General features: G+C 41.1%; 1 protein-coding gene across 5 annotated transcripts in view; it reads right to left on the minus strand.

Annotated features, from left to right (window-relative positions):
• NOSTRIN (nitric oxide synthase trafficking) overlaps positions 1–15,250 on the minus strand; it is a 77,138-nt gene extending 61,888 nt beyond the window's left edge. For 3 of the 5 annotated variants that reach the window (XM_073807608.1, XM_073807610.1, XM_073807609.1), the window contains exons 1-3: positions 15,081–15,233; positions 7,707–7,868; positions 6,041–6,126 (exon numbers count right to left, since the gene is read on the minus strand). In XM_073807608.1, coding sequence (XP_073663709.1) covers positions 6,041–6,126; positions 7,707–7,820 — 200 coding nt within the window. In that variant the 5' untranslated portion in view covers positions 7,821–7,868; positions 15,081–15,233. Of the gene's footprint in view, positions 1–6,040; positions 6,127–7,706; positions 7,869–15,080 lie in introns of all 5 variants that reach the window. The other 2 variants (XM_019923149.3, XM_019923148.3) reach the window with 2 other exon arrangements.
• Between the last annotated feature and the right edge of the window lie 425 nt (positions 15,251–15,675).

Genomic DNA, 15,675 nt, shown 5'->3' on the forward strand with positions numbered 1-15,675 from the left:
CAACTCCGCCTTCAAAACTATATCAGTGACCCTAATATACAAATATTATATATTTCATATTTAAAACCAGCTTTAGAATCAACCAAGCAAAACAGGCTGCAATCATTTTCTCTTGCATTTTCAACCCTAATAACCATTTCAGAATCCTCAGCAGATTACCCCACACATCAGAAAGAAATGAAATGATAAAGTCGGAAGGATGAGTTTGGATACGTGAGGAGTGGAACCCGTCACTCGGCTTCTTTTCTGGTGAGTTTGCCTACAACTGAAAAACTCTCTGGCCTCTGACCCTGAATGGCCTTTATCTTAGCACAGGTTAATGGGTAAATTCCTCCCCAGAGGAAATCGCTCTAAGAAGCCACGTTCCAACTGGCAAGCGTGGAGAGAGCTGTCACTTTTGTAAGTTGGAACAAACACTGCCGTGTGGCTTATCCGTGCTTAGGGTCTAATGAAGCAGAATAGATAGCCTTTCAGAATTCCTGCTAAACAGAAGTGAAAGGACAGAGTTCAAAAGGGACACCTTTTCCCAAGGCAGAGGTGGCAATTTGCACCTCCAAGCACACTGGTTTCTTCTAAGGGAGCTGTTTTATCATGGTTTCTGGCCTAAAAAGCACCACATGCAAAAGAAGTGAAGAAAGGCAGAGCTAATCTCAAACTGAGACATGGAAATTTTTCCCCTCATTAAAATAATCAGAAAAGAGTTTATAAGAACATTGAGCTTAATGTTCTAGCCCTACAGCTACTACATCTAATAGGAGTTGAGATTCTCCAAGCAATTGTCTTGGCACATGTGAAATTGATGATATATATTTCTTTGGATGGGTAACTCAGTCTCAGAATATTCCGGTGAGTCTTAAAGATCCCTAACCAGGGAAATGGCATGCACTGACTTTTAATCCATTTATATTCTAATTTCCTCCCAGCATGTGGAGGCAGGTCAATAAATTTTCATTAGTAATAATGAAGACCGACCAATAAGTCAAAGACTAACATTTGTCTTAGATTTGAAAATAAATTATATTTATATTTTTGAAAGAAAGGAGAGATAGAAAATATCAGATTCAATATTTTAGACAGACCACAAATTAAACTGTAAGACTATAAGTGACCAGGTAATAAATTTTAGAGTACCGTGCTCTAAGAAAATTAAAATGATAAAAAGTGATAGAAAATGAACACTGTAGCTGGCCCCTGTGTCTATGAGGAATTAATTAAAATTGAACTAAGGCTCTCTTAAGCTTGAAAACAGCAGGTGACTGAGCCCTCCCTTTACTACGAATTAAGAAGAAATTTTAGTAATCTGAAAATCTTTGCAGTTTCACACCCCCGTCTCTGCCCTTCTACTTTCTATCAGCAACAGCTTCTTGGGGCCTGGTATGCTGACATTTTCCACCCAAGCTTTATCAGTTTGCCTTTTGAAAGAGTCACAAGCTCATACAAATAGGCTTGTGTTTAAAAGTTAGTTATTAACAATCTGAAAGACATTTTTACACAGCAGCTCTGTTTCTTGAGTGGTTAGGTTCTCTGGCTAGCCCACAACGCCCACTTCGTCATTACTCATTGCCTTAATTCTGGCTCCTGACGGCAGTATAAAAAAGGAGAAATGGGAGGATGAGACCTGGAGGTCGCCCTGTCTTGGGCCAGTCTGGGAGTTCCACTGAGTCACTGCTCACTTCCGGCCCAGGGAAGGCACAGCTAAGGTAGGTGTAGCATTTCAGATCCTCTGTGTCTGTTAATTCCTGAACTGAGTGAGTTTATGTGGGGTGGGAAGGAGTGTTGTCATGGGGGAAGTCAGGTAAAATGGACAAGAAGAGCGGGTTTTTAAACTTTTTAGCTGGAAAACAAAATTTTATACAGCATCCCACCATATCATATAGATATTATGTTCTGAATAAGTGGGACAAGGGCTCTGAGCCCTGCCCATTTAATTTCATCCTACCCCCTGAAGTGGCCCTTGAGAGCTCCCCACAGACCCCTGTGCTACCAGGTTTGAAAGCCACTGAGCTTGATGACCGCTGGTATCCCTTCCCATAGAAAACCCTCTGTGAAGGGAGATGGGCCAGGACCCTGAGTGTGCTGGGACTCCCACAGCAGTGCCCCAAAGTGCCTGCCCACTCGGAAGATGCCCTTACAACAAGCCTGGGTAGAGCTGGGTAGAAGTCAAAATGTATCACCTTCTCCATACCCCTATCTGTAAATCAGGGGTGGATGAGAGTATTCGCACACTGCATTGGGTTCTGAGAATTTAAGTAAAAGAGACCAAGGATCGACACATCTAACGCAGTGCTTGATCTCTAGATGGTGCTGGATAAATGGTCTCTTCTGTGATTTTATTATTCTTTTCTAGCTTTTGTTCAAAATAACATTCTATACACGATGTAAGTAAATTTCTTTGACACACTCATTTATTGCTCCTTGTAAAGAGCCTAACTTAAACTTCTTAAAAGTTATGAGTGCCTGAGGCACAGAGTCGCTCATACACGAATGCATTCATTCCCTCAGTGAACATCTATTGAATGCCTGCTCTGTGCTAGTCACGTGGGATACAAAGACCCTCAAGGAGTGGAGGAGACAGACAAGTCAACAGAAAGTAACAGTGTAGGCAGTAGAGTGATAGCAGAGGTAAGCACTGGTTCTGTACATCTCTGAGGAGCACTCTTTTGACACTGGGGACTGGAATCTTGACTTGAAGGCCCACCAGGGTGGGATGACTGAATCTTGAAGAATGCATTGAGTGGAGGCTGGCAATGCAGGTGAAGAAGTGTCTACTGGGCAGTGGATACAGCAGGTACAAATGCAGGGACCCATGGAGGCGGGTGGGAGGGATGGCAGGGAGCCATGGGGGGTGATTGCAAGTGGTTCTGTAAGCAGTGACTGTAGGTAAGATGGAGAGATGTGGGGTCATGCAGAGATGGAGAGAGACAAGCTGGATAGGAAGGCAGGGCCCAGATCTCAAAGTTCCTTTTATGAAATACTACAAAGGCTAAATTTTATACTAAAGGTCATTGGAGTCTTTGAAGGGTCTTAAACAGGGTCCTGGCCACAGAGTAGAAGATGTATTAGATGCTCCCTAGTTGAGGCAACTTGCTTGGACTAGAAAAAGGAGATCCTCTGAAGGGACAGAGCTCTGAGCCCATGTACCAGACTCGAGGGTTGAGAGTGGATTAGATGTCTGCCTTCACTCTGCCCATCAGCCAGGTGATTTTGTGCAGTGTACAAACTGCACAGCTGCAAGGTAGTACCCCAGGCAGGAGGACGGGTTAAGAGTTCTGTCAGAACAATGGCAGAGGCCATGAAATGAAAAGAAAGCTATAGGAATAAGAGGTGTTTGGAAGAGAGAAATATACAGACTTGGTCATGAGTTGAGACAGAAGGGGTCATGGGTGGCTCTGAGGTACTGGGCTTGATTGGGTGGGCAGAGGTACCAGTAATCATGGTTAAAAATCCAGAAGGAGTACCAGCTTTTGGGAAAAGCCGATCAACTCTGTTTTGGATAGGCTGCCTTTGTGGTTTCATGGAACGTCCAGCTGGAAGTGTCCAATAGACTGTTGGATATATGGTTTGAAGTATGGATAAGACATACTGCCTAGTAATGTATATATGGGAGTCATCAATATGCAAAAAAAAGAGCTTAAGTTATGGGAATTAAGATCACTCAGGCTATGGGTAGACTAGAAAAGGTAAGAATTTAACAAAGATTTCATTTTAGTCATTTATCTTTCATTGACAGCATCTGCAATGAATTGTAGATGGAATAATGACCAACTAAATTTCCTTCTTTGTTTTTTTCTTTTCTTTTCTTCTATTTTTTAATTAAAAAAAAATTTTATGTCCAGAGTTGTGGCACTTGCCATTTGAAAACCTGACCTTAAGTTTCCTTAGAGAGAAAAAATTGACTTTCCCTATCAAAGTCTGTTTAAACCTTAGCTGTGAGGGTGCAGGGAACCAAACACTTAAATCGTTTCTGGAAATGTGCCTTTGTCTTTTTGAATCTGATCTGTGATTGTGTTGAAATGAACCTGATGACTTTGACATTAGGCATCTTAGGAGCTGCTGTGTGTTTCTGGCTAAATCTGAGTTACTACTATAAAAAAAGAAACTGGAGAAACTAATTGGATAAAAGAAGCTAAGCAATACCATGAATTGCAGAATTTCCAGGCAAAATGGTGTTTCAATACCAATACTTTTCTATCACCACCAATTAGAACAAATGCAAGAAGGCAGCTGAGATTGGAAATAAACCATTATCTGGTCTCGAAGCTTAATTGGGATGCAGTCCCTTGTAGCCACAAGCTAATACAGAAGTGTTAGAAGAACCACATTCCAATGGATTCTTAAGCAAGGTGTCTGGAATTGTTAATATACAACAATAGTAAAGACCCTGTTCTAATAATGTAGATGTAATAATAAGAAAATAAACCCTTAACTATCTTTCATTTATTTATTCATTCAATCTACAAGGATTTACTGAATGCATTTTTTTTTTTTCCGGTACGCGGGCCACAATTGGCCACAGCAGTGGAAGGCCCGTGTACCGCGAATAAAAAAGCACATTTGGGGACTTCCCTGGTGGTCTAGCAGTTAAGACTCCACGCTCCCAATGCAGGGGGCCCGGGTTCGATACCTGGTCAGGGAACTAGATCTCACATGCCACAACTAAAGATCCTGCACGACGCAACGAAGATCCCACACCGGGCAATGAAGATCCCGCATGCCTGAAACTAAGCCCCGGCGCAGATAAATAAATAAATAAATATTAAAACAAAAGGTAATCCAAATTCTTTACAAGCATTCGTTAAATAAATATAATTTTTTTTTAAAAAAAGCACATTTGAACTCTCCTGTATCTTTCCTTGGCCTCATTCATCAGTCCTGATAAAGCTAATGTTCTCCCTTGCTCTTGACCTACTAATACAGGATGCAATCAACTCAGGCATCTTTGTTCTTACGGTACACACGCAATATTTTAAATTTGAAATGGGTTCCCTTGAAAGAATAAACAATCTTTTTCGAAGGTCTCTTTGGAGTTGTTTATTACAGAGCTGTCTGGACATAGGGAAATGGCCTAAGCACCCTTGATGGCCCCATTCAGTCCTCGTGGACTCTAATTTTAAGCAGGAATTTTTGTAACTTTCTTACCTGAGTTCAGTGTGTTCATTTCACCACAGTGAACAGCTTTACATGTGATCGTATCTAGTATTAGGAGAAGATGATAGTGTTGGGGATATATGTATATCTATAGCTGATTCGCTTTGTTATAAGGCAGAAACTAACACACCATTGTAAAGCAATTATACTCCAATAATGATGTTAAAAAAAAAGCAAATAACAAAAAAAGAGAGAGAAGATGATACTGAAAAAGGTGACTTTTCATTCATCCACGCATTCATTCAACAGACACTGAAGAAGTCAAAAGGCCAGACTCTAAGAGCTCAGCGTACAAAGATGAGTAAGACACAGCCACTACCCTCGCTAGGGAGACAGAAATGTAAACGAATAATTGCCATCTGTGTGAGGAGCGCACTAATGGAAGAGTACACATCGGTACAATGGTGGGCCCCAGGAGAGGGCAGTGATCAGAAGGGACCTGGCTGAGCCTTCCCAAGCAGAAGTACGTCCTGTTGTTTCCTGATTCTTTTTTTTTTTTTTTTTTTTTGCGGTACGCGGGCCTCTCACACTTGTGGCCTCTCCCGTTGCGGAGCACAGGCTCCGGACGCGCAGGCTCAGCGGCCATGGCTCACGGGCCCAGCCGCTCCGCAGCATGTGGGATCTTCCCGGACCGGGGCACGAACCCGTGTCCCCTGCATCGGCAGGCGGACTCCCAACCACTGCGCCACCAGGGAAGCCCTGTTTCCTTATTCTTATGGTGCCCCAATGATAAATGTGCAATAACAGAGAATCACTCTTCAAAGCAATTTCTCAAGTACCAAAATATAATGCTGTGTTCTGGAAAGTAGGACAGCTGTAATCACTCCTCCACTTATATCGCTTGCTGCAACTAAAGAGGGAGAACTGCTTCGTGCAAACATGCATTTTGTACCTTTGCTGAAGAATGGATGTGATCTGCTTGCAGAAATCTTCTCCATTTTGAGAAAACTCCTTTAGGTTCTTGTATACTTTATTATACTGAAAAAGATGCACAGAAGGTTTATGAGCACTTCCAAAGACGGAACTCCTATAAATTCAGAACGGTGCTGTAATGATGACTGTCGCTGTAAATGATCACGCAGCTACAGAATGCACACCTTTTGGGTGAGTTCTTAAAATAAAGATGAAGTCTCTTCTGCGTGGATGTGAAAGATCCTGGAGAACTTTTTAAAAATAAAGCTGGTCTACCTGTCTCTTCCTAGGCCAAATGCAAACAGTTCAACAGTGGGGTGCATTTGGGTTCCTGTCACCCCTATTATTCCCAGGAAGGCTAAAAGTACATTCTGAAATACACTGCATATTCCCCACAAATTCCAAAATACTATCCCTGGACCTCATGACAAACCCTGAACCATTAAAGTGAGTACTTCTTGGCCGAGATAGAAAATGTAAGTGAATAATTTGGTAATAAAATTTCTCCTAGGCCCCTCTATGTCTCATTTAACTCTAGTAATAAGAATGTTATAATAATGAGTTGAACATTTTGGTTGAACCAAACCTTATAAATGTATCTATATATGAATTTAGCCTGTAGACACAAAAATCAGTCAAAAGATTTTGTCATGTGACTTCAAACTCCACAATGTTATTCTGAAAATTGTATTGGTAAGGCTAGACATTGATGACGATAGATTTTAAGTGCCCAGGTGGAGAGGGCAAGTGAAAATTGATTCTGCTGCTCCCCTGACACAGAGTGGATGAGTGAGGTGATCAAGTCTCAAACACACTGTCTCAACGTTTCCATCTGGGAGATGCGATAGCCCATCACATTTTTCAAAATAAGATTGTACACAAGAGGACGCAACTTCTGTGTAGACTGAGTGCCGTGTGGTGGCTCTTTGTTCAAACAGTGAGCCAGCCTCTTCCAGCCCTCAAATGTCTCGGGCATGGTGCTGGTCACTTGTTGAGAAAGGGAAAGGGAGGGAAACTCACACTTCCTGAGCACCTACTATAGGGCAGGCATGTTCCCATTATATGAATCCTCAGAGCTGAGGCAACCTTTCAGCTATAGCACCTGGAGTAAGCAGCTAGCAGAGTAGCAAAGAGGACATAGGGCACAGAGGTAGAAAGACCTAAAGAAATGACCTAAGCCAGGTCCCTACCTTCAGGGGTGGAACCAACCAATACCTAGGACGTAGAAACATAATCCTATAGATACCAAATCTTTTCCTCTTTATGCAGTAGTTTAACTTTCCCCTGAATTTAACACAGAAAGCCATGACAGGATTTGGTAGACACACAATAGGAGCAAACAGCTTCACTGAAACTGGCTGGGACACAAAAACAACTGTGAGAGGGCAAAGCTCTTTAGAAGGACATTGTTAACTCCTAAAGCAAGGTTTGCAAAAATTCGGTGCCTATAGGCACCTGGATGAGGGAGGCGCAGGGTGGGGACAGTGAACTGGAGAGACGGCTGCCACAACAACTCTGGATCATGGACCAGCTTTTTTTGTGCAAAAAAGCTGAAATGAGGATTGGTATCTGAAACATAACTTTTAAAATTTTGCAGCAAACAATTCACAAAATTTTCAACTCTTTGCCAAGCAAGCAAAACATACCTGTAGTGCAATCCAAGTGCAGCCTCCGTCATGAAGAAATGATTCTCCTCTAAGCCATGAGAGTAAAATCACTATTGGGCAACCAAGCTTTCTCATTTTTATTTCCACAAACATAAGTTGTCATCTATGAATGATGTGATACTTTCAGGCCTCCTTCCTCCCCTTACAAGTACAATGGAAGAGTTTGGTAAGCAGTTTTAAATTGTTTAGCTTTTTTTTTATTCCTTTGTTACCTAAACACTTTCACTAAATTGTCCCTTAAGGCTTTCATTTTCTTCCCATAACACCAAATAACATCCGATAAAACACACGTAGGTATCATGAGAAGAAAATAGAGACATGTTGGGCAGGCACATGCCCTTGGAATAAAGTCATTTCTCAGCCCCTCTCACCCGTAGCTGTAGTAGCCATGTGACTAAATGCTTCCCAAAGAGGTATGGGTGAAAGTTTTGTGTTGGGTTTTAGTGAAAATTCCTTCCTCCTTTCTCCTGAAACCTGGACTTAAAATGACAGCTGATGCCGTAAGGTGATCTTGAGGATGGATGCCACATGCTAAGATCTTAGATCAGAAAGCGAGAAAGAGCCTGGGTCCCTGATGCCCTGGGGGCCACCACAGAAGCCCCCAACTCTCTACTTTGGGACTTATTTTATGTATGAGAGAAATATAACAGTAGGCTTTTTTAAGCCACTTTTATTTTGGGTTTTCTAAATATGCAGGTAAACATAGTTCTAACTCATACACAGTCTTTTAACTTTTTATTTTAAATTATGAAACATTTTTATGTTTTATAAATAAGAATGATACAAACAATAATTATGATACACATTATATTCTCACTACCAAAGTTACAGAGATACTGACACTTTGCTTCTGCTCTTTTTAAATAACAATTTTTCCTTTTAATTTCTTTGACTATTTTTGCACATTTGTTCTTCTGTATCAACATTTATCTAATTACAATTTAAAAAAATCCCTGTTGAGATCCTAAGTGGAATCGCATTACATCTATATATCTCAATTTGAGGAAATTAACTTTTTTATGGTATTTAGACTTCCCACCCACGGGCATAGTAAGTCTTTTCATTTGTTCAAATCTTATTTCATGTTCAATAAAATTTTATGGTTTTCTTTATAGGTCCTGTAGCATTCTTATTTACTTAGAAATATCTCACAGTATTACACACTATTAAGCTATCTTTTAAAATAGTGTCTTACCTGTTTCTCTCTCCAGCTTACACCAAAACAGAAACAAAGACCAAACAAAAACATCAGGGGGCCACGTGCAGGAGAGAAAGATTTGGATACATGCTTGCAAAGTGAATTTTTCTGTTCTCAAACACTTAAGGCTGGGGCTGGGAGAAGACAAAGCAGAGAGTTGGATGGAAGGATGCCTTCCGAGCAGCAGAGAGAAGAAACTCCCATCAGGAAAACTAGGAGGGGAGGGAAGGGACTCTGAGATGAGCTGTCTTAGGACGCGGACCCCCATCAGCCCACCATCACCAGAAGAGGCGATTTGCATCCAATAGTCCTGGGGAAAGAATAGGGTGCCTCAGATACCATGTATGAGGATGAGGAAGGTAGGGGAAAACTTGCTCCTAAACAAAGTGGAAATGAGCAGAACTAGTTGAGAATTTTTCCCTGTCCTGGGGCTGCAGGGGCTACTGCATTTCCTGAACTTATCAAGCCATCAAAACTCTCCAAGACACATTCTTAAAATACTATCTCCACAGGACTAGTTCTAGGAAGCCAGAAAGCCTGGAAAGTTTATAAACCAATGATTCAAAACTCGGTTGCTTTTAGAGGAGAGTGGGTGAGCTGTGGCAGTATGGAGACCACCTGTCTTTCCCTAAGGTATTCAGATTCAACTTTTTTAAGCAAGAATCTTTTTTAAGCAAGAAGCACATCTTATGGCATCAGTTGCCCCTGGGGCTCCCCGTTTTGGATTTTGGAAGGATTTTCCTGTCATTTAATAGGCTAGTACTTTCTAACTTCCTAATTTTTTCACATCATGATATACATGGAAAATGATATTTGTACTGAAACAATGTGGTAAATGGACAAATTTGTTCAAGGTAGAGGCAACTGGCCCATGAGCTCAGCCCCCCAGCTACACCCCCCCTGTAACTCATCCCCCAGACCCCTGGGCCCTTGTGTGCCCAGGTACACACAAGTCAGGAAGTTCTTCGATACATTATGTTGTTGTTAACTCAATGATCAGATAAGAGTGGGACGTTCTGCTTATTACAGCAATGGGGAGAATCTTTATCGTTGACTCTACATATAATGTACTGGACACTCCATGACAAACCCTGATCCAGACTGAGGTAAAGGTGATATCAATAAATAAAAGAGTGACTAAGAATGGTTCCATTATTTCAGCATAACCCCTTTTTTGATGCAATGATTCTGTACCTTTCATCTTGTGCCATCTACTCAGACTTGAAGACAAAAGCTGTCTTGCAAAAGCAGACTTGCATAAACATCAAAGCAGACCCCAGAGACCATCTCATCCAGTGTGTGTGTGTGTGTGTGTGTGTGTGTGTGTGTGTGTGTGTGTGTGTGTGTGTGATCAGAAAATCTTAGAACTTATCTGCTTTGAGGGGATGAAGTCTCTTGACGTTGGCTTTGGCTCTCCTTCTCCTCTCCCATCTTTCTTCCCCACCCCACTCTCACCCAGCACAGGGGCTCTGAAGGGATTCCATGCAGCACAGTTTGGAAACCACTAAAGTCCAATCCTCTTATTTTATAGTTAAGGCCGTAACAGCAAAAGATAACCTCATTAGTTAGAGACAGAACTGTGATTAGAAATGTTAAGTGAGCAAATCAACTAGAGAATCTATTAGAAATAAATATATTTATAAATAGCTAATCAGTATAATCACACTAAGTGTACTCAGAGTGGTATTACATTTCAGTATTATGAGCAGGGCAGATCGCTCGCCAATGTCATCAACCAGCACAGAAGGCTTTGCTCTACTCAGAGTCGTGGAAGATGAATTTTTCCTGTTTTTTTTCCCACTTATTGAGTTTTTGAATACCCCACCCCCTACCAAATATTCACTCCAGGAAAGAACCTACTGTTGATCTTACATCTCCATTTGAATTTATACTGACATGCTGCTTTTCCATAACGTCATTAAGTACTAGGAAAAAACGACATGTTTTTTTGTTCCCTGATAAAGGGATTGCAGGCTGGTGGAGAAATATGTGGGATCTTTCTGAGAATCTAAAAATCCCTTCAGGTAGATAACTAATGTACACAGAGATGTCCCATTCTGCCATTAAGAAAATGCTTCTGCCCAGCACTTATAAGCAAATTCTGTCAGATAAATATTATCGTTACGAAAAAACTTAGTAACCTAGGCAATTGGCACATGAAATGATTAGACAGAGGTCTTGTGAACAACAAAAAATTCACTTTATCAACCTTGGCCTAGCTGCTCTTTCTGACTTTCCATGATCTGAATGATTAAGAAGGTTAAATTCAATTACTCTAGAAAAATCCATTTTCATTCTAGGTGCAAGTATGAAAAGTTTGCTTTTTTTTTTTTGGTGGGCAGGGAGTAATGATGACCCTCATAGTGTTAAACAAACCATGATATTCTACTTAATGTTAATCAAATAAGCTTTTGTTGGATGCCTTTCACATGCCAGGCCCTGTGCTACTGATTTCATGTGGTGTACTATTTCTAAGTACTGCTTTTGTAAACTAAGAAATTGTATTTATTAGGCACCTAGGTAATATTTAGAATCTCCATGGCAGGCTGTCATAGATTGTGAGATACATTAAAGAACATAGTCTACTTCATCCTCTCCCCCTCTTACTTTACAGATGAGGAAACAGAGGCCCACAAAATGTGAAATGGTACATCACACATCTCACAGATGCACACTGGGGATGCTGTGGGCCGACATCCAAGCCAGACCCAAGCTGCCTCCTTATCTCTGCAGTGTCCCAGAACCCCTCAGGAGCCATGGACCATTGCCCCAGCATCTTTTATATTAGTGCCAGTTAATATCTTCGGACCCAGGCTGAGCCACTGAAATGGGATGCTCGGGTTGGTGTCTGAACCAGGCTGAAGGAGCAGCCCCACAGTACTGTTTCGACAGCTGATGAAGTTAAGAGAAGAGGCTGACTATGTGGACCCAGGGAAGCCTGCTTTGACAGCTCCCTACCTGGATACTGAAGGAGTGAGTAAAAGGAAAACCTTGCTTATAGTTAATTATTTGCCCTTGATTTCTATGGCATTGTTTCTTAGGAAGGTGCTATTTTTTTTTTAATGATTAGATTATTTCATTTGGAGATGATCTGATCCTGTTTCCTTGCACATGGATTTGTAAATGATTTCCTTTGGCATATTTTGAGGATTAGAAGCTAAGCTCACAGGCATTAAGGCATCAGGGCCCAGAGCCAATTCTTGTCTTTTTCAAAAAGAGAACTTTAAAAAATCTCCTTCAAATAAGTTCTGACTTTCTCGAGATTAGTTAAAAGTCCTACACAGCATTCAAGCAATCTTGTGTGCTACCCTGGTGACTGATAATTTGTGCATAGACACTAACCCAGCTCTTTGAGGTAGAATGGCCCAGCTATCAGCTTATCTTACTCATTGGATCATGACATAAAAGAAGAGGTTTTTAAATTTTTTCTGGAGTCTGGTGAGACGTATTTTACTCAGAAAAATATTTTCAAATGCATAAAACAAAATAACAGGATTATAAAGGAAACTAATTACATTGATATGTGTTTTATAAAATATAATTTTAAATCATATTTTATATGCTTTTTAATTAACATACTAAATAATGAGTCTTAAGATTTACCCAAATTTCTAAGTCACACTGAGTGTGAGTAAATAGTATTTCTAGATATCTGTAAACAAATGTAATGTTATATAAAAATATACAAAGTCACAGATGCTGCAGTTGTACTAGGGCTTGCTGCTTATATCCAAAATTGGAGGAAATTCTAAATTGCAGTTAGAAACTAACACAAATAAATAGGTCATGCTTTTCCCATTGAAGGTCACACAAACCACTGTTTCCATATGTGGATCCGCTGGGGTAGACCAAGTTAAGAACTGTAGCTAAGCTAAGGCTTGATGAATTAGTTGTGTTCCGTGTAACCCTAGGGACTCATGAAATGGAATATTTTGCAGAAAGTTAAAGCTTTGCGTTCTTTTTGGTTTCTTCATGAAACTACCTGTTTCATGAAGCATTCTTTTGCAGTCCACTCCCTTGTTTTATTCTGTTGCCAAATTGCAGCCTCATCTTCACACAGCCTTGTTGCCCAAGCGCAAACTAGGACTGCACCAGGAAATCAACTTGAACACTTGCTGAAGATGAAACAATTGCAAATAAATAAAGATTCTGTGACTTCAGAGGATTCAGAAACCCTGGCTGAAGGAATATCCTCCCGCTCTCGACTACATTTGGTGGCAGTGGGCCCAGAAAGATGACTTTCAAGTTTGGGGACAAGGACAGGAGTCCTTGGGGCAATAGTTAAGCACAGGGAAAAGGGCTCCACATGTCAGGGAGGGAGCATTAAGCTGACGTAGAGATATGGTGATGGGTTGTCTTGGGAGCTGCTCAAAGGAAGTATTTCTCCTAGGTCCAGGTCTGAAGTCAGCCTTAGAAAGGGATATTAGGCTTTTGGTTTTTAGTTTCTGTTTTTGTTTTAACTTATCCTGGCTTCAGTTTTCCTCTCCACTATCTCACTCTTCCCTTGGTCTTGATTTCTTCTTTGGTGACCGTTGGTGCCAAGGTTTTGCTTCCACTTATCCCATCCCCGTCCCACTCACCCACCCTATACAAAAACATTATCGCTAACCTATCAGGAGAAAGGAGAGGAGTCAACATTTTGGTAAGGGAGCACATGCAAGGAGTGAAAAATAAACAAATACATAAATGAGAAAAGACTTTTTGAAAAGTTATCTGTTAGCTTACCAATAGAGATAAGATTGGGGTGGAGGAAATCAAATGGAGGAGGTTTTGCCCTTAAAATCTGTATACAACCATATTGTTGGAATTTCTTTTTACCTTAGACACATGTGACTATTGTGTGTGGTTTTTTTTTTTTACCATTTTTAAAAATATTTATTTATTTAGGTTGCACCAGGTCTTAGTTGCGGCAGGCAGACTTTTTTTTTTTTTTTACAAGACAAGACATAAATAAACTGACACCAAGCATTGTAAATGGATGACCACAACAAAAGCAACAATGATTGCAATTACCAAACACGAAACACACTCAGACTATGTCATAATATTGACATTCAGTCCAGGAATCCCCCACTGTAACAGCTCCTTTACTTTGCAGTGAAAATTGATTTGTATATTTTTTGCCTCTGAGACTATTGTGTTTTTAAAAAGTAAAAGTAGGCAGAGCCTGCTACTATGCTGTCATTATTAATATCACTAGCCACCATGACTTTATCTCATTTAGCTCGTCTGATTCCCGAACTCATTCTGCGGGATGGTGGATACAGTTTCATCTTTGCTAAGCCTGTGCTTTCCACATCCACTGAATAAACACAAACGAAACCAATAATTCTCTGTTGATCTTTTTCTTTATGGGTTTATGGCAGCCCCTGTTTATCTGCTTCTCCACGTTTTTTTTTGTTTGTTTGTTTTTAATAAAATACTTGAAGGATGAATGCAACCCCTTGCTTCTGATGTCACCAGTTTTAGTTTTTTGGCACCATTTCTTGGGATAACACACTGACAATCTTTGATTACTTTATTTCCTCCCCCCTCCATTTTAATTGCTCCTCATTTCCTAAATTACATCTCTGCTCTTGTGGCTAACGACCTCACAACTTGACCACCCTTCTATTTTTGGTACGCTCCCAGGATTGAAACAAACACGCTGGTAAACGTGTCCGAGGACCACCGCAGGGCGGACAGAGCGCGGAGCCTGTACTTCCTCCCTCGGCCCTTGCAGTTCTGGGCTCTAAATGATATGGGAAAATACGCAAAACCCTTGCATCCTGACTTCATTCCCAGAGCCCCAAACTAGCTGCAGATATTCTGCACATTTGTGTGTCTACAGTATGCACGATATTGGCACCACTGGCATACATTTGAAGAATGTTTCCCAAACAGCCACCATCTGCATGCAAATATAATGCTACATACACTCAGTTTTTTCAAGCATGTGAGAATAAAAGATGACAATTACCTGCCCTGTCATTTGCTAGAAAGAGCTCTGTTTTAAATTGAACCAAAGAAAAACCACAGACTTTTGTACCAGTGCCAATATCTAAACATGTTTGGCTTCTGAGTGTCCCAAATTTCTTAAGTTCAAATCCATTAATACATAAATCTACTCTTCAGCCGCCCTCTCACACACAGGCAAACCACACTGAGCTACTCACCGAACAATCTGTCAGTGGGTCCCTCATGGTGAGATGTTTGCTTCAGTCCTTTTAGCTATGCTCCGGCATACAGGATGCTGCACCAAAGGTTGGGTGTGTCCTGGACTTCCGGGATTCAAAGGACCTAGAGTACGTCAGTCCTTGTCAAACACCCCAAGGAGGAAGTCCCAGCCCTGGACTTTAATCCCGTTTGTTTTCTGAAAAAGCAAAGAATGGCTCCGGGTCAAGAGAGCTGGAGTGAGATGGTGAGAATGACTCCTGTAAATACTTAGGGGGTCAGAATACTGTGTCCTGAACTGCGTGGCCTTGAAAGAAATCCCAGAGGTTATAAAGCGTTCCTGGTAACTCAGTCACTCAGGGCTGAGAGTAGAGGGATTCTCTCAGCTTGCCATATTCACCTTGTTTTTATTTTCTGTATTTTCAGTTGCTGTGACACACTGGGGTCTTTTGGGTTGGGGAGGAGGGACTGCTCCTTCCAGGGTTAGCTAATTCCTAGAGATAGTAGACAACTAGCTTATAAGCATGGCTTTGATATGCGATCCAACCCTCCAGAGCTCAGACCCCCAATCACTTCCCTTATCTACCTCTCACACAC

The sequence above is a fragment of the Tursiops truncatus genome, chromosome 7 (assembly GCF_011762595.2).
Source record: "Tursiops truncatus isolate mTurTru1 chromosome 7, mTurTru1.mat.Y, whole genome shotgun sequence".
NCBI classification, from domain to species: Eukaryota; Metazoa; Chordata; class Mammalia; order Artiodactyla; family Delphinidae; genus Tursiops; species Tursiops truncatus.